Source organism: Equus asinus, chromosome 2 (assembly GCF_041296235.1).
Source record: "Equus asinus isolate D_3611 breed Donkey chromosome 2, EquAss-T2T_v2, whole genome shotgun sequence".
Classification (NCBI taxonomy): Eukaryota; Metazoa; Chordata; class Mammalia; order Perissodactyla; family Equidae; genus Equus; species Equus asinus.
This window is the reverse complement of record NC_091791.1, coordinates 58,311,256-58,333,048: the sequence shown is the minus strand read 5'-3', so window position 1 is coordinate 58,333,048 and position 21,793 is coordinate 58,311,256. Positions and strand designations below refer to the sequence as shown.

Here is a 21,793-nt window from a genome sequence, read left to right as displayed (position 1 = left end):
CGGGAGCTTCATGAAGGTAGAGACACAACCCGTTCACCTAACTCCAGGCCAATCATTGGAGCACCTGCCCCATAATAAGACCCACAACAGGCCCGGGCTGGGGCCTTTCAGCAGAGGCTCCGACCCCTTGTCAGCCCCCTTTCCTCACCTCGACCACACCACGGCACCTGCTGCTGTATCTGCCAGCACCCTGGGGGACACCAAGTCCCTTCTGACTGCAAGACCCAGGTTGCCTCTGGAATGAGCCCAGTTATCTAACCAGCAAAGGTGCCCACTTCCTCCTCCGCCTGCCATAGATGGGCAGATTTTGCTGGAGCCTGATGCTGGGAAGTGAGCACGTTTTGTGTTAAGAGCTTCTGAGCTCTGTGTACGCCAGGACCACAGCAGCTGTAAACACTGCAGCCTCCCTTCTCCAGCTAGATAAACTTCAGGCTTCCAGGCAAGGCGCTGCCCCAGCACTCAGTGTTTAAAAAAGGTGTCAGCTGCCACCCACTCTCTTGGCAGAGGCCAGCTCTCCCTCTCCCAGCTGAAGGCCCCGATTCTGAGCCACTGATGCTCAGGCCTGGGGGGCAGGGGGCACAGAGCTCATCTCCTAATGGGGCCTGGCTGGGATCCTCTGGCTAACAGATGAAGGGGGGCTGTCTGTGTGGAATAAATCCTGGAATGCTCTGGAGACCCTGACGTCCTCCAGAAGCCCTGCCTGACCTATGCAGACATGTTCATCTCAAGCTTCACATCCTGTGAAAATAAGGATGCTACTCCCTTCACCCCTGACAGGGTGATATTTTCACCTGTATCATTTGGCATTCATTTAGTCACCTGACATTTATTGAGCATCTACTGTGTGCTGATGTGCCAGGCATTATACTGCCCTGCCACTCACAGCTACCTAAAATTCCATGTTAGGAAAGACTTAAACGAGTGAGACCAGCCCTATCTATATCTGTATATGTTAGATAGAGATATAGATAGATAGATACATAATATATATTATAGATATAAGATTCCCCATCTCTCACCCCTGAGTCATATTTTAAATTTTGTTCATCATTTTTATTCAACCAACATTTACAGGGCACCTACGATGTGCGGGCCACTCTCCTAGACACTGGACATAAACAAGATACAATCCAGGCTCCTGAGGAGCTGCCCACCCATGTGACAGGGATGTCACCAGGGAGGTGACCTCCATGGGCCTCAGAAAGAGGAGGCAGACTGACCAGCAAAGGCTATGCAGGACAGAAGGACACGATTAGGGACGTGGCCCACCTCACTGGGATGGGACCTGGGGGAAGCCTTCCCCCTTCTTCAGGGCTCCCCGTCCTCTTCTCCAAGTGAGAAAGTAGACTGGGGCTCCCGGGTCTTTGAATTTCGTGGACAATATATCAAAAACCTAACTGAGAGAGCCAGTCAGCTCACCAACGTTTTGTTCCACTGAGTAAGGAATTTTAGAGAAAAACGAAAACCAGGCCAACAATTACCATCTGCCATCACCATTATTTCATGAGAGAGGGCATTTTAACCCAAAAAAGCAGGAAGGGCATAGTCTCAGAATGAAGGCTGAGCCTTCAAACCGACTCACTCAGCTGAATCAAGCTCGCTGTGCTGTCCTTGCCGTCCTCGTGCCGCCCCCTCCAGGGGAGCTTTGTGGTGACTAGATGATCCACGGCACTTTCTAGCACTAATGTCCTGGCAGCTGCTGCGTGTGACCCACTGAAGCCGTGACCAAGAGGCCCAAGCCTAGTGCCATCTCCAGGCGAGAGAGAGAGAGAGAGAGAGAGAGAGAAAGAGAGAGAGAGACACACGGTCAGGGGTCTCTATCGGACAGTGTTGGAGGAGCACCCAGTCCCAACACTTCCTGGAGCCCGCTGTTCTCTCCCATCCACTTCCCTCATCCCCACAGCTGCTCCCCTCTTCTCCTCCCCAAACTCCCTGAGAAACAATGCCCCTCCCGTCTCTAGTCTTCAGGCCTCCAGCCCAGAGGCCACAGGAGCAGAGGGGACCAGGAGCACTCGGCAGCTCATGGCCTGTGTGATGGGGGAGGCTGCCATTCAGCCGTGGGGGACGCTCGTGTGCCTCCCACACGCCTTCAAGCTGCTGGGAGTGCTGGTGGCAGAGCAGTTGCCTCCGTGCAGAGAGCTGCCTTGTCTAAGGTCGCACCCCTTCTTGGGCAGCCTACATCCAGGTACCAATGTGGGCGTGTAGAGGCCTGGCCGCCTTTGCCCTACACAGGGCAACTCTACAGGGCCATCCTAGTTCAGAGCGGCCCGACCCGTGGGGATGTCCAAGGCTGCTGTCTAACGCATCATCGCAGCTCAACTTCCTCCTCCACCCAATCCCGCTTCCTTCCCCTCCCGTCCCCAGTGTCGCTCCCAGTGGGCTCCTTAATAAACATCCTGCATGCTGAAGTCTGAATCAGGGTCGCTTCCCAGGGGTACTCAACCTGTGCCATCAGCTCAGCCCATCCAGCCAGGACCAATGGGCAGCCTTTCCCCTCCGCTTCCTGGCGGAGGGGACTTCCCTTACATGGACCTCAAGAAGCAAACTGGAGTCCTGATGTGTCCATAGGAGCTAAAGGGATTTACAACTTTTTTTTCTCTTTTAACCAAGACTAGCCTTCAAGACCGTTGTCTAGCGATGGACCCAGCCGGTCAGCTGTGAGCAGCAAGGCCCATCAGCAACCCCTTTGTCGGGGCGGCCCCCACTCTCTCCTTCCATGAAGCTGCAAGTGCATAGTTGGAAAGCTGCAAGAACACAAGATTTAAGGGGGAAATAAAAGCTCCCAGATTTAATAGCTCCAAAATATAATCCCCATTACATATACAATGGCGGTGGCGGGATGCTGGCGGGGTGAGGAATGTGTACTATTCTGGGCTTCTATGACTGGTGGCAAGCTCTTGGGTGTCCCAGCCCCGCACTCTGCCCTCACCTGAAGCCGAAGGAATCCGCTGCCTGGGAGTAGCAGGCAGAAGAGCAAAGAGAAGGCTGTCTTGTGCTTATGTCCTTACGTCTACACATTCTACCTCCAAAACCCTGGCTGGCGGAGCACGAGACAAACAACCCGAAGTTGAGAGGCTGCTGCTGCTGCCGAAAGAGATCAAAGGCAGAGGCCCTTCAGCGAAGGACAGACATCCAAACAGAGGCTGGTGGCCCGCTCCAGAGAAGGAACAGCCTCTGCCCCATGGCTTGGCTGGGGCTGGAACCAGTCGTGTCTGCAGCTGACTCTGCAGAGGGCAGGAGTCCCAGGGCCCCACAGGACACACACGCACAGCAGGGTAGGGGCCCAGGGAGCAGCGTGGATTCCCAGGAGACCAAGCACACATTCGCACAGCAGCGCAGCAGGGCCACCAATGCTGGTGGGTGCGAGCCCTCCTCCACTTTAATGAGGGACACCGCCTGCCCTTCTGAGCCTGCCCCACCCGGAGGGTCCACACACTCACAGGTATGCACAGGTGTGCAGTGTGTGTGCGCTTACATCTGCCACACACACACAGTCACAGCTTCAGGTGGTGCCCAGCACACACGTACAGTCAATGACCAAGAGCAGATTCCTGTGCGCAGCCCCTCAGGGCTTTCTGGGGCTCACGGGAGAGGCAGCGAGCACTGTCTTTATCCCAAGACAATGGTTCTCAAAGTGAGGTCCCTGGACCAGCAGTATCAGTATCACCTGAGAACTTGCTAGAAACGCTTTGAGTTCTTTCTTCTCCCTGCTGCAGAGCCCTGAGCCGCCTGGGGGCCTCCCGTGGGGCTACAACTACCTGTCATGCTTTTTATGTGCCCCTCCCTGTGCTAAATAGACTTTACATACATTATCTCATTTAAACTCAAGATATACCATGAGATGTGTAGTTTATCGTCCCTATATTTTTCAGGTGGGGAAGCTGAAGCTCGGAAAGTTTAAGAGAATTGGCCTGGAGTCACTGAGGCCGACTCAAACCCAGTCTGGCCCGCAAGTGAGTGTTCCTAATCGCTCTGTAGCTGTAGCTCCCAGCCCGGGCCAAACGTAAACACCCCCCAGTGCAGGACTGTGCCCTCTGTGCCAGCCCACCCTGGCTGCTCCCTTGTTCCCTGGGTCTCTCCTGCCTCAACAGCTAGTTCTAAATCTTTCCTCAAGAGACAAGGCTGGGCCATCCAAGCAGGGGGTGGGAGGAAGGGCAGGAACCAAGGCCCCACCTCATGGGCAGGCAGCACCTCTGCCCGCCCCACACTGGAGGAGAGCAGCCAGAAAGGCAGCGCCTCCAGGGCTGGCAACCGTCCTGCGCCCCAAGGCGGGGGAGACAGGCTGCTGTGCAGAGGACCTGCGGATCCTGAGACCGCTGCTGTGCGCTCATCTGATCCAGAATATGTCCTAAAGAGTAATAGGAAGGACCTGGGTTTGAGTCCTGACTGGCCACCACCTTACTGAGGACCTGGGCTGGTCCCCTCTTGGAATCTGTTTTCCCATTTCTGCAGTGAAGGGGTCAACTCACGATTTACAACGACATTTCCTGCGCTGAAACTATGTCTTGGATTCTGGATTTCCACTTGACACTGGAGAAGTCTGTGGGGACATGGGACTCTGAAATGTCAATGGCTCTGGACTTGGCTCTCTGCTCAGCCTGACTCATCTTTGCCGGAGACCCGGGAGGGACCCCAGCACCCCTGACGTGCCTGGCTCTGCCCCGTCTCTTTCTCCCACCACTCAGGCACCAAAGAGTATCTCTCTTCTACAGCATATCTGGGCGGGGCACCAGGGCCCAGGAGGAGCCGAGGAGCCGGGCCCCTTGTCTCAGACCCAGAGGCAGACATGGGGGCCTGTGCCATTGCGACTGATGCCAACATCTCGATTGGCCTTGAGAGCAACACCACAGGCATCACGGCCTTCTCCATGCCCGGCTGGCAGCTGGCACTGTGGGCCACAGCTTACCTGGCCCTGGTGCTGGTGGCTGTGACAGGCAATGCTACGGTCATCTGGATCATCCTGGCTCATCGGAGGATGCGAATGGTCACCAACTACTTCATCGTCAACCTGGCCCTGGCCGACCTCTGCATGGCCGCCTTCAACGCCGCCTTCAACTTCGTCTATGCCAGCCACAACGTCTGGTACTTCGGCCGTGCCTTCTGCTACTTCCAGAACCTCTTCCCCATCACAGCCATGTTTGTCAGCATCTACTCCATGACTGCCATCGCTGCCGACAGGTAAGCAGGGGTAACAGGGAAGCTGGGGGAGCCTTCTCACTTTGCTGGGGCTCAGACAGGGCTGGTGACTTGCCCACAGTCACACAGCAAGTTTAGGGTAAAATCCAGGGAACTGCCTCCCCACCAGATGGTGATCCAAAACTACACATCTGGAACACGGGGGGCTGCGGAACTGAAGCAGGCAGGTTAAGGTTAGACACAAGGAGGCACTCTGCACTAGACGGTTGTTCAAGGCTGTAGGGGAGAAGCAGCAGGGTTTTAGGGGCCTTCTGGAATGTTCTTCTCTAGAGTTGATCTTTGTTGTGGTGTCTTTCTTTCACTGTAAAAAGTAGCTTATATTGTTTTCCGATTCCTAGTAAGTTATACAAGGGGAAAATTTAATATTGCATGCAGTCACCATATAATTACAACAGGGCCAATTATGTTCCCAGTGCTGCTCTCAGGGGCTGTAGACTGTGATCCTTTGTTGAGGGGGGCCAGGGAGGGGTGGAGGAGTGATCGCTGGGTAGATCTGGAGTCCTTTTAAAGCTGGTTGGGGCAGGCAGGGCCCGGTTTGGATGTGGAAGGGGACTGTGTGTTGGGGAGGAGTGTAGCTAAGATAGACAGCAAACAAAAAGAGGGAAGACACCAGGTACGTGTGGGAGGTGAGGCAGGGCCCGGGGGCCCTTGGAGACACAGACTTCTTGTCAGGATGGTTTGATGGGGCGAGGTCCCCCACTGTCCCCCCATAGTCTCTATCCCAACCTAACTGCCCCAGCCAGCCTCTCCCCTGCCGCAGCTCACTCCTCTATTCCTGACTGTTTGACTATGCAGTTTCCCAGAAGATTTCATTTGAGAAATTTATTTTTACTAATTAAAAATGAAAAGAAAAGTTGAAAACCATTCATCTGGACCAACCTTCTAGTTTTGTACTCAGGGAAACTGAGGCTAGAGATGGGCAGGGTGGCCCGAGGTCAGCTGGCAAGTCACGGGCAGGGCCCGGTGCCCGGAACTCAGACCTCTTGGCTGTCGGCACAGGAGCGTCTCCTTCATCCGAACACAAGCCCCACTCCCACCAAAGAAACTTCATACTCCCTGGACACTTCTGAAAGTCCCACTAAGGTTTTCCTTTCATTCACTCGACAAATATTTGAGTGCTTCCTCTGTTTCTGCCACAGTTCCAGGCACTGGGGAATACACACCAGTGGAACAAGTAGTCCTGAAATCATGGCCTCATGGAACTTCCATTTTAAGGGAGTGGGTGGGAGAGGATGGACTGTAGAGGGCCGTGGGGGCCAGGAGTGGAGGCCGGCAGCTGCTGAATAGTAATCCGTGAGAGGGAGGACGGTGGCTCAGGTCAGGGCGGTAACACTGGAGACTCGTGCATTCATTTCTTCATTTCCTCCTTCCTTCTTATGTTCAACGTCTACTACATACGGATACTGTTCTGGGCATTGGAGGAAAAAACAGATAAAGATGCCTGCCCTGGTGAGAATTTAAATAATGATCACAAGAATAAATAAATTATATATTGTATTTTGAGGTCATGAGTGCTATGGAAAAACGTTAGGGAGGGGAGAGGGTTCCGAGGTGCTAGGGTGTGTGTTGAGGTGGGGGCAGCTTGTAGTGTCAGATAGGGTGTCGGGACTGGCAAAGACAGGAAGGAGAGAGAGAACAAGCCCTGTGGGCTCCGGGGAAGGAACGTTCCAGGTAGCCGCAGCCCACAGCGGGAGCACGGCTAGAGTGTGTGAGGGGTGGCAAGGAGGGCGGCCTCACCTGGACAGGGTGGAGATGCTCGTGGCCAGAGCCCGGCTCACTTAACGCCCAAGACCCCAGGATGGGGACTTCCTGCCCAGGGCGAGAGCTAAACAAAACTTGAGGCCACATCCTTCTGTCCTGGCCTTGTCCCAAGGTTCAGGTTAACCCCAGGAGGAAGGTCCAGGGGTCATCTAGGACCAAAGCCATTTCTGGTAAATTTAAAGGGACTAAATGAATAGGAATAATCACACTCTGAGCCCCAAGCCCCTGCTGCCTGCAGGCGCCTCTGGAGCATCTCATTTGCTTTGCACCACAACCCTAGTGGCACAAATTACATCATCCCATCTCACAGAGGAGGAAACGGAGCCCCAAAGAGTTTAGGTTGTTTGCTCAAGACCCTACTGCTGGAAAGCAGTGGAGACAGGATTCAAATCCAGTCTGAGCCCAAAGCCCCAGGCCTGCCCCTCCGCTGGTAGGACAAGAAGAAAGCCTCTTTCTCGCCCCACTCCCGGGACAGCAAGGGACCTGGCGCCCCAAGGGACCCTCTGGCCACCTCATCAGCTGAGGGGGCGCGGGGCTGCTCAAGGACCTGGAAGAGACGGCCCATTCCTCTTGTCCTGCTGAGGACTTGGCCCCGGTCCAGACCACTGAGCGGCAGAGCTGGACCAGGGCGGGGCCACAGTCATGGGAGAAGGTCACCATGGCAGTGTGAGGAGCGAGGGGGCCAACAGTCACAGAGCCTGCGACCACAGACTGTGGGCAGCAATCTGAGGGGGCATGGACTTGTGTGGGGGGAAAATCACAATGACAAGTGTAGGCAGCACACCCTGGTTTGCTGGCACAACAGGAGTGCCTGGGACTATGTCACCAAGAGAAATGAGACACTCCTGCTGTGCAGGAGCCTCAGAATCGCCCACACCCATCACTGCTTCAAAACGACCGCAGTGTCCAGACCTGCCGCTGGGTCTCCTTGTTCAGTGGGTTGACAAAGTGGCACGGGTATTACTGTGTCCCAAGTTTATTTTATAGTTGCATAACTGTATTTCAGTATAACTAATGGTGTTTGTAATCCTGCGTATTATAATTTATTCCTATAAAAACGTTCTTCTGAGGAGGGGTCCTCTGGGCTTCACTGGATGGACAATAGGTCCATGACACCCACCCTCCTTCTTCAGAGGAGGACACCAAGCCCCAGGTCACACAGCACAGTGGAGGCAGTAGGGGGCAGAGGTGGGGCCCTTAGGACCCTCTGACCCTGGGGAAGCAGGCACTGCCCGCCGCTCTCCCCTCCTCAGTTGGGGCTCTAGACCCACGAGGCCTCAGCCCCACCGGTGGCTTTTGGGGTCCTGGGAGCAGAGGGGAACTAGGCCACCTGGGTTCAAAGCCAGCATCGCCTCTTCCAAGCTGTTTCCTCCACTTCTCTAAGCCTCGGTCTCCTGCTGTGGAAAACGGGATAACGACCCTGCCTGCAGTAACTCGCAGACGTGCCAAATGGCAGCTCAGATCCCGCAGGTTCCCCCAGAGAGAGGCAGGAGCTGAGGAACCAGCCTGCTCCTGGCTGACTTCCCCGAGGAGTGGCCTTCCACCTGGACGTTAATGAGTCCAGAGAGGAAAGAGGAATTCCAGGCTGAGGGGAGGAAACACCCTACAGAGGGTCAGGAGCAGGGCTGTTCCATGACCAGCCTGAGCCGGGGAAGGTGTGGGAAGCAGTGACACAGAGCTGGAAAGTGCGCTGGCCAGGTGCAGAGGGCCTCGAACGCCGCGTGGAAGGGCCTCCACTGTCTAATAATGTAACCACAGCCATATGTGCCTATTTGTGTTTAAATTAACTAAAACTGAAAATTCAATTCCTCAGTCACATTGACCATGCTTCCAGTGCGCACAGCCACATGTGGTTGGTGGCAACCGAACAGGGCAGTGCCTGTGTGTAGAGAGCATTAGCACCACTGCAGAAAGTTGGTGGGCAGCATGGTCCTGGGCTTCATCTGGGAGACAGTCAGGCTCTGCTAAGCTTTCTGAACATAAGAGGGACCGGCCTGGGGCTGAGGGCTCGGCAGGGCTGAGCGTCAGGCAAATACCAGGAGATGGACTTCCGGTGTGGCCACACTGCTCTCTTGTGCCACCTGCCAGCACATCCACGCTCAGAGGGAGGCGGTGCGGTGGGGTCTGGGCTGGGGTTTAGGGGATAAGCGTGCCTTGTGGCTGTGGGAGAGTCACCAGCCCAACTGGCTTTCCTCAGGTCACCAGCAACAGTGTGGGGAATGGGGCTAGAAGGTGTGGGCCTGGGGTGGGGGAGGGGGTGGGGAGCTGGTCCCACAGGAGGGGACCCAGCACTCACACTGCCCTCTGCTCACAGGTACATGGCCATCGTCCACCCCTTCCAGCCACGGCTCTCAGCCCTCGGCACCAGAGTGGTTATTGCTGGCATCTGGCTGGTGGCCCTGGCCCTCGCCTTCCCCCAATGCTTCTACTCCACCATCACCATGGACCAGGGCGCCACCAAGTGCGTGGTGGCCTGGCCTGAAGACAGTGGCGGCAAGATGCTCCTTTTGTAAGGCCTGCCTGGGGGGTGGGGGAGCATGGTGCGTGTGTGTGTGCATGCGCATACACCGGAGAACGTGTGTGCTTGTGTGAAGATGCACGCACACGCATGCATGTACATGTGCAGTGGGTGTGCGCATGTGTCTGTGAGTGTATGGGGGTTATGTGAGCTCATGTATATACTAAAAGTAACAGCACTTACTAAGTGTTAGGCTTGTTCTAAGCACTTTACGTATATGAACCCATTTAATTCTCCTAATAATATGGGGTATGTATTATTCTTCTCATTTTTCGGATGAGGAAACTGAGGCACTAAAAAATTGTCATGTGCCCAAGACCACACAGCTGGTAAGTGGTGAAGTGAGGATTTAAACCCAGGCAGTCCTGCTTCCGAGCCCAGTCTCCTCACCACTCTGCTACTTAAATGAGGATACATGTGTCCTTAAATGAGGACAGGTATGTGTGCACACGGGCGGGTGACGCTGCCTGCGCAGGCATGCTGCCCCCACTCGTATCCGTGTGTGTGTGTGTGTGTGTGTGTGTGCTTGGGGGAGGGCGTTGTAAATGCTGAGGCCACGGAGGGTCAGGGTACTGAGGCAGAAAGAAGCGGCAGTGGACAGAGCCTGGGGTGTTTTCAGGAGGCTGCCTGGTGCCCACCTTGGGCTGGGGGCAGGGAGAAGATGTAGAAGAATTCAGGCACGGTCCAGCCGCTGTGTGACCCTGGGTGAGTGCTTTCCCTTTCTGGGCTTCAGTTTGCCCAGCTCTCACACCGTGGCTTCGTGATCCTTAAGCACGGCACCGTTCGTTAGTAGAGGATAAAGAATTGGTTGAGGTTTTGGAGGTTCGGAGTCCTGCTCTGTCCCCTGCTGGCTGGAGGACCCTTTGAAGTCACTTAACCTCTCTGATCCTTCGGTTTCTTCTCTTTCAAATGGGGTTAGTAAGAGAACCTTGCTCGAGGGTTGTTGTGAGCACACAAGAGAAAATGTATGTGACACCCTTAGCACTGTGCCTGGCACAGAAGTGGTACCCGGTATGCAGAAGTTTAGGGAACAAACGAAACCAAAACTGGAGGTGGCAGATTTAGTCCCACAAAGGCCCAGCTGCCCCAAGCATGAGCATGTGCATGCTCTGAGCCGAGGGCTGCCGGTTCACCATGCAACACAGCCCCCACTCCAGCCTCCTTTGACACCCCTCCCCCAACATCCACCCCTATTTGGTCTCCATCTGTCCCGAGCGCCGGCCAGAAGAGGGCGGCGCTGTGGTCTTCAGTGCCAGGGAAGGCACCGTTCCTCTGCGAAGCTTCGAGGGCAGGCCTTGCCCGAGGTCTCTGCCCCCATCCTTCGCCCTGCTTTCTCAGAAGGACTCACCGCTCCATGGGTGGCGTCCATATAGGGAAGCGCCGCCTATTCTGGCTTAGGGAGGGTGGAGAGCAGAATATTTCATCACTGGCCACTGGGAGGCAGTGTTTCTCCACCTTAATACAAGCCTTTTCTCCCTGGGAGTTGGAGGGGGAGGGGGAGGAGGGAGGGGGGAGGGGGGAGGGCGGGGACGGGACACGACCAGTAAGAACTGAAGGATCTGAGCACCAGCTCTCTGGGGGGGATGGTGAGTTCCAATCCTGATTCAGGCAACAAGGACACACAGGAGGGCAGAGGTGGGGTAGGAAGGCTATACTTTGGAGTTACCTAGAATTCTGAGAGGATCTGGGGAAAGTCTGGTTTCGTGGGTGAGAAGGTATGGCTTGTTCTTGAGTGGGGGAGCTTCTGAGGTTTAGACTGGGGGCTCCATGAGCACAGGCTCACATCCTGTGTGTGTAGGAACCTGATGAAGTTACAGATGCCCTTTCTGGGAAAATGCACAGGCACTGCCAAAATCCAAATACAGAAAAGACAGTCCAGGCTGAGAGGAGGCATCCCTGATTTTGGCAGCCCCTAGAAAATGGCCCCCAAGGCGCCTCCCTTCTGCGTGGGAACCTAGCCCAGAGTGAATTCCTATCCTGCACCGTATTCCACAGAAAGAATGGTGCAATGGAGAGATGTCACTCATACTGGAGAAGGATCTCAGAGATCACCGCCTCGTTTCACAAATGGGGAAACTGAGACTGGGGGAGAGATTCTGACTTGCCCAAGGTCACTCTTTAAATTAGAGGCTGGACAAGAACCCAGTTCTTCTGACTCCCTAGGGCTGACTGACCCTCAGTGAAAGGAAATCGTGTGGGCATTAAGACTGTAGTGCTGGTTCATATAACATGGACTTCCTGTGCTTCTTGGAGCCTCAGTTTCCCCCTTTGGACACTGGGGCAGGTGGCCCTGCTGATCCTCAAGGTCTATCTATCTCAGACACTGTGTGACCTCACAATAAAGGGAAGGCGACAGGGGCCTGGCTGCTGCTCCTGCCCCTGGTTAGGAGTGGGACCTCCACAGTGGGACCAGATGAGGAGCAGGGCATCTAGGAGCCCCCAAACCTTTTGTGATTAGCATGCTTGCCAAAAGAGCAAGCAAGCAGAATTCTAAACCCAGGCTTTAGGGAAGACATTTGCTGGAGCCACCTGTTCCACTCCCTTGGGTGGCAGAGCCTCTTGAAAGGGGCCCAGCAAGACTGGCACATGGTGGGTGGGGGTGGGAGGTTTGGGAACACCTCAGCCTTTCTAGAAAATGGTCACATGACAGGGCCAGGGGTCTCAGGCCCATTCACAGGATGCTCCCACCTGGACCTTGTCGGAAAGCAGCTGCAGCATCAGTCAGAAACCAGAATGGGCAGCACCCATCTCCTTTACACCATCTTTCAAAAAGGAAATGAAACAGCGTGAATACATCCTGGGGCATCCTCCACAGGGCCAGGATGAGTAGCCAGCAGTGGGGTTCTGGGCCCCTTGCTCAAAGCTGGTGTGAAAGAGGGTCTGCAGACATGAGCCGTTCCCAACCAAAGGCTGATGGGCAGGAAGAGATGACTCAATAGCATGTTCAGTGTGGTGCGTTTCCACTGCTCCATTCTGGGATAGGGATGTTGGTGTAGGATGGAACCATATCAACTCCAGGAGATCTGTCTATGCAGACAGATGCAGAAATCGATTATATACCATCTATCTAATACATATGTACTTAGATATACACACATGATTCTGGAAGAAAATATTTCAAATTGTTAATAGTGGTAGGGGTGGGATAAGTAATTTTATTTCCTCCTTTGTGCTTAATAACATTTTAAATTTTAAACAAATGTATTACTTGGTTAACTTTTTCATCCCTATTTATTTCCTTTTTTGGTACTTTATCACTTGGAAGGATGCAGCGCTAATGCTGGTGTCCCTTTTGTGGCAAGGGAAGCCCTCTTTGGGCACATATGCTGGCCAATGTTGCCTTTATCATTTCTTCCTTTAGATCAAACCAAGGCCTTGGGAGGTGGCTCAGGGTCGCCCGCGGGGTCCGGGGCACTGAGCGCTGGTCGATGCCGGAGTCGCCCTTGGCTTTCCCTCCAGGTACCACCTCGTGGTCATCGCCCTTGTCTACTTCCTGCCTCTGGTGGTGATGTTCATCGCCTACAGCATCATCGGGCTCACGCTCTGGAGACGCGCGGTCCCCGGGCACCCGGCGCACGGCGCCAACCGGCGCCACCTGCGGGCCAAGAAGAAGGTGGGCGCCGGGGGCGGGGCCGGGCCTGGCCGGGGTGGGGGCGGGGCCGGAGACCTGGCCCCACCTCAGTAGCCGCCCTTCCGGGCTCACGGGCCGCGGTGACAGCTTCCGCTCGCCCGCCCGCCCGTAACTTGCTCCTGTCTCAAGTACCTGGCCAGAGCTCGAATTGGGTCTTACGGGCAGGCGGACTTCAGTATTTGGCATAACACAGAGTTAAAGCACCCTTTCAGAATGTTAGGGGAATCAGGGAATCAGAAACCCCCACAGAATTTCAGATGCCTTCAAGAACCTTAGAGTAATAGAATCTAAAATCAGACTTTTTGAGTAATCAGAATGTTGAATTTAAGAAGCCTCACAGAACCACACGAGACTCCCCGGCTCCTAGATAGAATCACAGGAGAATTCTTGGGGTTTTTTTTTTCTTTTTTTCTTTCTTTTTTTTTTTTTTTTGCTGGGGAAGATTCACTCAGCTAATGTCTGTTGCCAGTCTTTCTCTTTTTGTAATGAGCTGCAGCCACAGCATGGTCACTGACAGACCAGTGCTGTAGGTCCGGGCCAGAACCGAACCTGGGCCAAAGGGAAGTTCATGCAGCTTAACCACTAGGCCACTGGGGCTGGCCCAGGAGAATTCTTAAATGCTGGAACTGCAGACCTCAGAGATCATGGAGACTAGCCTGTAGTCCAGCTACATCAAGTCTGTCCCCAATTTCTAACCGAAGTGCCAGTGTCCCCCTCCTGTCTGCCATTCGGGGCTCCTGAGGGTCCTGATACAGGACTCTTCGCTCCAGACCACCTCCGTTCTCTCCACACTAAGGCTGATCTTTGCTACACCCCCTTCCCGTCAGGCGACCCGGGAGGCAGTGGGCCTATCACATCATGGATCAGGTCTGAGACTCTGACTCGGCTTCTCATCAGCTGTTAGGCGTCTTGCACAGGGCAGTTCAGGGAGTCGTAGCTGGACATGGGACGCCATCTGCTGCCCCTCCTCATGGGGAGCTGGCCTCCATTTGCCACGCCTGCTTGCCCTTCCATCCCTCATAGGGTACTGGCTGTGCTTGAGGGCACCTGCAGAGACCAGGCCATGATGGGTGAAAGGTCAGGGAGCTGGCCCCTGGGCTGGTGGGGTCCCCAGTTGGAGCCTCACTATCTAGGGATAGAAGGGCTGTGGCAGGCACAGATTCGAGGGAGAGGGGACCTGGGACCCCGTAGCCGGCATAGGGGCACCCCTAAGGATAGGGTTAAGAGCACCAGCTCATCCACTCTCCAGGAGGGGCGCTGCTCTGAGGGAGGGATCTGGGATGCCTTTTAGAACAGGCGGCTGCTGAGCTGGGCGTTGAGGGGTGAAGGGACAGAGGGACCAGACTGACCTAAAGGCCCAAAGTGGAGGGGCCAGGAGTGTCTGGGCAGCAGATGCTCCAGGGGACTGAGGCCATAGAGGTAGACAGACTTGCTTGTAGAGGGCTGGCGTGGAGGGCGCCCCGCCCCTGCCATCAGGAGGATGGGGGCTTGGGGCTTCCAGACTGAGGAGTGACCTGAGCCTCTCCCGGACCAGTTCGTGAAGACCATGGTGGTGGTGGTGGTGACGTTTGCCGTCTGCTGGCTGCCCTACCACCTCTACTTCATCCTGGGCAGCTTCCAGGAGGACATCTACTACCACAAGTTCATCCAGCAGGTCTACCTGGCGCTCTTCTGGCTGGCCATGAGCTCCACCATGTACAACCCCATCATCTATTGCTGCCTTAACCGCAGGTGAGCCCTCCCCCGACCCCTCCCCTCCCACAGCCCCTTCTGGGCTCCCCTAAACAGCTTGAGCCTGTGCGCCTGTGCCCCCCACCCCGACATGGGATTGGCATCTCACAGTGAGCCCACAGCATGCTCCTCCCTCTGCCTTGGGCCTCACTTGAGCCTTCCCTCCTCCAAGCCTTGGCCCGTTGCCCAGGCCAGAGCTCTCATCGTCTGTCTGCTCCTGCTTTCTCTTCTGGGGGCTACATCTGGGAGAAGGAGGAGAGAGAATGGGAGGGAGGGGGAGAGGCAGAAGGACACAGAGGAAGGAAGGAAGAAGCTAGGTAGGGAGGGAGGGCCTTACTCTGTCCTGACGTTTTTAAGAGCTGCCTGCAATGAGGAAGAACCGAGGCCTTTCCTCGGGCGAGGTGAGCAGCATGGAGCACCCAGTCGGAGGCCGGGGCCAAGACTGGAGGGAGGCAGGCTGCTGCCTGGGAAGATCACAGAGCATTTCCTGCCCTTGAGGGGCAGTCAGGGCAGCTGGGAAGTGACCTTGGCAGAGACAGCCAGGGAGGAAGGAGCCGAGACCTCACTGCTCCCTCAGACACCGTTTGGTTCTCCCAGCCCTCGGACGTCTGGGGAAGTGGGGTCCCAGAGAGGGGCTGCCATTTGCTCTGGGCACTTGGAGAGGTGCGAGGTGGTGGGCCAGGCGGGAACCCCAGCACTCAGGAGTCCTGCTTGCAGAGCAGGCCGTTCAGCCTCAGAAAACCCTGACGGTGGGGCCAGGTCAGAGGAGATGAGAGCTGGACCCTGAGTCCTGGCCTCAGCAAGACAGTGGTGGGGGTGAGGTTGGCCCTGGGTCTCTTTGTTCATGCGTTTATCACCTCCCTGCCCACGTGCCCAGGCCACTCATGCCTGCAGGGTCTTTGGTGCTCAGACATCCCACCCACCTGGGGCAGGCCTGAAGGAAGTGAGAGAACTATGATTCTGAGTGTTTAATGGGTGCCAGAACCCTCCATTGTCCCCTGAGAGGTAAGCAGATAATATGAGGGAGGGAGGTGTTGTCCCCATTTTACAGATGAGGAAAGTGAGCCCCAGAAAGGAAGATTCTCCTAAACTCAGACAGCAAGCAGTGGAGCCAGGGTTCCAGGCGGCTCCAAGCCTGTAATCTTGTCCCCACATCACACACGTCTCTAGCATGCAGCTTGTAGGAGTGAGAGCTTAGAGACAGGGACTGTCACATGAGGGAGGGGCCCAGCCCTCCGTGTCTGTGCCTTGGTCACTCTCATGCTGCCCGACACCGTCTCCGGGCGTCTGAACCACACCCCAGGGCTCTACATGGTCCTGAAAGAACTTCTGAGCCATTCAGTCTTTGATGACACTAGCTCCAAAGGAGGGCCGGTGCTTCTGGAGGACTCTTCATTCAGAAAATGCTCACCACGGGCTGTGTGTGCCCGGCACTGTTCCAGGCACGGGGCACGAACTGGTGAAGAACAATGATCCCTTTCCTCAGGGAGCTGACAGTCTCGTGGGCAAAGGCAGACAATAAGCAAAGATAATGAGCAAGTGAACCACACAGTGTATTAGATGATAAGTCCTATGGAAAAAAGAAAAACTAGAACTGAAGCTGAGGACGGGGGAGCTGGGGGAAGCAGTGGGCACGGGGGCTGCAATATTACAGGATGGTCAGGGTAGGCCTTATTGAGGAGTCTTTTGAGCAAAGACTTGAGGACTGAGTGGGCCCTGCAGCTAAGGAAGAATTCCAGGCAGAAGGAACAGCCGAGGCAAGGGCCCTGTGGTCAAGGTGAGGACTTGGACCAGTGCTCAGGCATGAGGAGCCTTGTAGGGCTCTGAGCAGGGGAGACACATACTCTGACTTCCCTTTTGAAAGAATCATTCCGGCTGCTGTATTGAACTGGACCACAGAGGGGCAAGGGGAGAAGCAGGGAGATGGTTAGGCTACTGCAGTGATCCAGACAAGAGATGCTGGGTTTACACTGGGGCAAAAAGTGGTCAGAGTCGAGATATTGCTAAGGTAGGGCCAACAGAATTTGATGGAGTGGAGGTGGCATGCGAGAGTCAAGGACGACTCCTAGGTTCTTGGCCTGAACAACTGGAAGTTGTCAGTTGTTGGAAACTGAGATGGGGACGACAGGAAGGAGGTGGGAGGATGAGGAGGAGCTGGGGCTGGGACATGCTGAGTGTGGGTGGAAGGTACAGAGGTCATTAAGTTCCCATAATAAAGGCATTTTGGGTCACACAGTGGAATCTTATCAAGCTACAAGGGAAGGAACCAAAGTCAGGCCTGCTCTTCTGGAACATGGAACCCTACGTCTGCTGGGAACAGAGCATACAGTTCTCTGCCTCTCTCTACTGTCACAAAGGGTCTCATTTATTTCTGCTCCCCTCTGACAGGCCAGTGTTCTCTTCTGCCAGCCCCTTCCCTGCACTCGCTGTCTGCTTGCTCTTATCTCTAATTTACATGTGGACCCTCAGTGCTGCCATGGGGAGAGCTGTTTATCTTCTAAGCAGATGCACCAAAACTCACAAGTTCCCCATGTATATTTTCCTTCAAGGCAGGCCCCTTGGGGGAGCATCCTTATTCCACCCAACATTGCCAAAGCCCCAATTTCTTAAGACTCCTCTTTGAACACTCCTTTAGAAGCCAGTTAACAAGTCAAACAAGAAAATCTGTTGTTTCTCGTTAGTTGTACGTGGTTTGTCTGTCTGTAATAACAAATGGTCTAATTCAGCTTAATCACCCACTTCAGCCACTAGGCTTAGTTCCAGATTACTTCTGGCTGTTTCCAAAAATCACATCCACTAAGGAATGTGTCTCTCCAGAGACCCTGAGCAATGGTGGGCTCTTAGGAGTGAGGCAGCGATTTTCCTCTGGAGACGAGAGCGGCTCCTGGTGGTGGGGGAGACACATAACAGCTCTTGTAACTGTCCCACTCACCCCCTTACTCAAGGTGGCCCTCCATCCCCCAGGTTTCGCTCTGGATTCCGGCTTGCTTTCCGTTGCTGCCCATGGGTCACGCCAACCGAGGAGGATAAGATTGAACTGACTCACACTCCATCCCTCTCCATGAGGGTCAAAAGGTGTCACACTAAAGAGACTCTGTTCATGGCCAGCGATGTGGCTGAGGCTGCCAACGGGCAGGCTGGGGTCCCCAAGAAGGGCAGCCTCCGAAACCTGAAGCCTTATGCCTGGCTGCAGGGCGAGGCTTAGCACTCTTTGAGAAGTAGCCAGTTGAGAGGACCAGGTCTGAAAGTTTGGCTCATGCCTCAGCCTTCAGCACATCAATGGAAAAACAACAATGGCCAGGAACTCCACAGTGGATGCTGACTCGAAGAGGACCCAGCCTCCCTCTCAGACAGTACTTCAGGGGATCCATAAGAGTCAAAGAAGACAGTGTGAGCTAACACTTATCTAATCCAGGAGTTGCAAGCTCAAATGCCTTCCTGAGGCATACAACATAATGAGTAAATTGGATCCAGTATAAAAGAAAAACTGCAAATGTGAAGATAGAAGGAAACTGACTTCCAGTTGGGGTAATAGGGAATGGTGGGGACTGTGGCAAACTGGAGGACATCAGCATCCAGAGGGGACAGCAGCTGATCTGCTCTGAACAAATGTTGCCATGTAGTAATGGGAGCCCATTATTGCCAGGTCTTCTAAATCTTTCAAGAGAAGCCAGAAATCCAAATTTGTGAGACTTCCATACTTGTCAGTTTTGGCTCACATTTTTAAAATGTTGGGGAAACCCAACACCTGTGGGCAAAATCCAACCATGACACTGATTCATTATCAGGCTAAAGACACAAGGACAGCGGGGGGAAGTTTCTTATTTTGCAAAGCCCATCACCATCAGTCTAGGGCTTCTCTGCCTCAACATCTAAGAACTCAGATCCAGCCCAGGGTAGATGATGGTTAAGAGTCAAAAGGAGCCTCAGCTATGTTGCCTCAGACTAAGTCACTCTGACCCTCAGTCTCCTCCTCTCCCAATGGCAAAACTACCCCACAGGAATGCTGTGAGGATGATGAAGTCATGCCTATAAACTAGCAGACCAAACACAGGTTAAGTGCATAATAAACAGCAGCCATGATTTTTATTACTACATACCAGTCATTTTACACGAATGCCCCCTGCAAGTCAGCCACACAGCTCACTTCTCTCAGCAAGGTGACAGGCAGAGAACGCCAACTGTCCCAACTCCCAGAAAGCTCCAGACCTGGCCCAGTCCACCCCAAGGGCACACCTCTGCTTGCCTGGCGACTCACCGTCTACAACCCGTGCCCTCAGAAACACGTACCAATGTAAATGCACATCACAAGTTGAATGTTATCTGTCTTCCCCACAAAGATCACTGTGCCATGGGCACCAGCAGTGCCAAATAAAGAGACTCTGGTCTCAACAAACCCAGTGAGCATGCAGTCAGTCCTGGAGGAAGCCACTCGGAGCTGTTGTCATGGCTTGGGAGACTCATGTGGCACCTCAACCACAGGGCACCAGAATGTGGACTGTTGTGGGACCTACCAAGGAGCTGGGGGAGAATCCAAAATGGCAGCCATGGGGGGAACAGCAAACTCAAAGTTGAGGTGGGAGAGGATGAAAGGGTTTCCTACAATAGGGGTTCATTTAAGATTGGGGAGCACGAGAGTGCAGCAACCCTGCTGCCCTGGGCTGCTGCAAGACTCCGTCTGTGTTAGGGCAGGGGGTCTGTTTCATCTGTTATCTTGGAGCTAGCAGAGAGGGTGATGAAGGGAGGGATCTGCTTAGGATGGCAGAGGGGAGGGCCAGTGGCGCACTGTCCTCTCATGAAACCCAGACAGCCCCTGGAAGCCAAGTTGAGTTTTTCTTTGTTCCCACTACAAGTGAGGAGGCCAGGCTGCTGGAGGACAGAGGCCTTCCATCCCTTTACCTTCTTAAAGGTGCTGAGTTGGGGGCTGCAGGAGCCTCTCCCCAGGGGAGGACTGTGGGGCTAGAGCAGGAACCGGCAGGGCAGGTGCTGGAGAGGGGGAGGGGCTTTTTCCAGGACACTTAGCAGGGAGAGGAGAAAAGTCCTCATACCCAAAGAAGGCTGGGAGCTGAAGGACACAATCTTCATTTCAAACTCTCCTCTGACCCAGAAGGCCACAAAAATCCCCAGGGTTTGGTTTTCACCGCATCCCCAGATGTCCTCCCCCATCCCCAGCCATGAAGCATCACTCGGGTCTTTGAATTGATACAAAGTTTACTAGGTCATACAACATGGCTCACAAAAGCGATGGGAAATTCCAACGAGGGCACTGTTGGTTGGTTGGTTCCTTTTACCCAAATGAGACAAAACATCTTCCCGTAGGACTGCCCACCTCCCCCACAAGACAGACAGAATGCAAGACTGTCACAACGTGGCTATGACCAGTTCCACGGACACACGATTCAGTGGCATTGATACATCCCAACAGGAAGCTTGGGACGCCGGACAGCAGTGGGTGCTGGGACGGAGGAAGCGGCTAACGCGCCCCTGGGAGGGGTCCCGGCAGTGTCTGCTGATGAGAATACATTTCACAGGGGGTGCGTCCCCAACACCAGGCTGCGGAGGCCCCTAAGGCCTGTCAGATGGTGTGACTTTTCATCTTGGGCCAATAAATAACTGTTGGACGAATGCATAAATTAGAAATGGACACCACTAAACTTCACATGTGGGGAACGTACGACCAGGTTGAAATCAAATCATGCAGAGTGGCAGGGCAGGTGAGGAGGGGTCCAGAGGTGAGAGATATTATCAACAGCACACACTCTATTTTGTACCCTACGTTATGTGCCATGAGGTGGCTTTTGTGTTCCTCCCCACTGCAGTGGTGGCGGGCTCTGGCGCCAGCGTCTCCCAGCACAGCTCGCTGGGAAGAGGGGGTCGCCGCTGGAAGAGAGACGTGCTGGAGGGGCAGCAGGCTGGGGGCCCAGGGCTCTTAGCTGTCTTCTCGGAGCCGTACGCCCACTGCTGTGATGAGGGCGGCCCCCTTGCCACTACCGTCTTCGGACAGGAGGAAAGACACGTTACACTGTGGTGACAGTTCCTTCACGGTTTGGTGCATGATTCTGGAGAAGCTAAAAAAGAAAAAAAGGGCAGGTAGAGGAAGCTGAGAAGAGACACTGGACTCACCTGAAGATGCTCAAGGACCCAACAATAAGGAGGGCAAGCAAGACGGGAGGGGGCCGCTTAGGTGCAGCTGCAGCTTCCTAAGAATGGCTGGCGGAAAGTGGATTTACAGTCGATCCTGTTAGTTTTCAGCAGGGAGGCACAACTGAGAATCCCAAAACAAGCTACTCTGTACAGCTTATAAGGGCGAGGGCTGAGTAACACACAGATACACCCATCCTCAAAGCTCGAGGCTCCTAGGGGACCGAAAACCAAGAGTGCTAGGGCCAGGGCACAGACCACCACGGCCGGCCCCAGCTGGCCCAGCACTTGGTCAGTGCCGCAGGCTCCATGGGAACAAACAGCATCCAGCCCCGGCTGCAGCCATCAGAGACCCCCCAGCCCAGCACCTTCTACGGCCCAGCACCCAGCACCTGAAGCCAAGAGCAGGAGGCCCCCTAGGGAAGGATAATCTCTAATTGAGAGAGGTGATTCTAGGTTCTTGCATTTTTGTGCTGAAAATGAGACAGGCCCAGGCTGAGGATGCTCAGGGCAAAGGGGCTCTTAGAAGTAACACTGACTGCCCTTCACTGAACACCTGCTAGGTGCCCCACAGTGAGGAAGATGAGACTGGGCAGAGATTAAGCAACTGAGCACAGCTTCTAAATGATGGTGCCAGGATTAAATCCACACGTGTAATCTACGCCCGTGTGCTGCCCCAGGTGATGAAGAGGACGGCCGTGAAGGTGGAGAGACAGAGGTGGGGATGGAGCAAGGCAGGTGGTTCCATCCCAGCCCGCAGCCAGGAGGTAAGCAGGTAGTGCCTACAGTGAGCTGGGTAAGGCAGTTTCTAAGTA

General features: G+C 54.6%; 2 protein-coding genes across 4 annotated transcripts in view; one reads left to right on the top strand and one right to left on the bottom strand.

The window, feature by feature from the left end:
• Positions 1–4,204: 4,204 nt before the first annotated feature.
• Positions 4,205–19,238, top strand: TACR2 (tachykinin receptor 2). Of its 3 annotated transcripts, none has more exons than XM_014862806.3 (5): positions 4,205–5,178; positions 9,272–9,466; positions 12,935–13,088; positions 14,641–14,837; positions 17,802–19,238. In XM_014862806.3, the coding sequence occupies exons 1-5, from the start codon at positions 4,787–4,789 to the stop codon at positions 18,040–18,042; spliced, it is 1,179 nt and encodes a 392-aa protein (XP_014718292.1). In that variant the 5' UTR covers positions 4,205–4,786; the 3' UTR covers positions 18,043–19,238. The 3 variants fall into 3 exon arrangements, with proteins under 3 accessions (XP_014718292.1, XP_070345326.1, XP_070345330.1); XM_070489225.1 differs by having other exon boundaries at positions 4,545–5,178; positions 14,761–14,837; positions 17,802–18,901; XM_070489229.1 differs by lacking the exon at positions 9,272–9,466 and having other exon boundaries at positions 4,646–5,178; positions 17,802–19,227.
• A 792-nt stretch (positions 19,239–20,030) lies between these two features.
• Positions 20,031–21,793, bottom strand: part of HK1 (hexokinase 1) — a 66,580-nt gene continuing 64,817 nt past the window's right edge. The window contains exon 18 of the mRNA XM_014862802.3: positions 20,031–20,905. Coding sequence (XP_014718288.1) covers positions 20,767–20,905 — 139 coding nt within the window. The 3' untranslated portion in view covers positions 20,031–20,766. The remainder of the gene's footprint in view (positions 20,906–21,793) is intronic.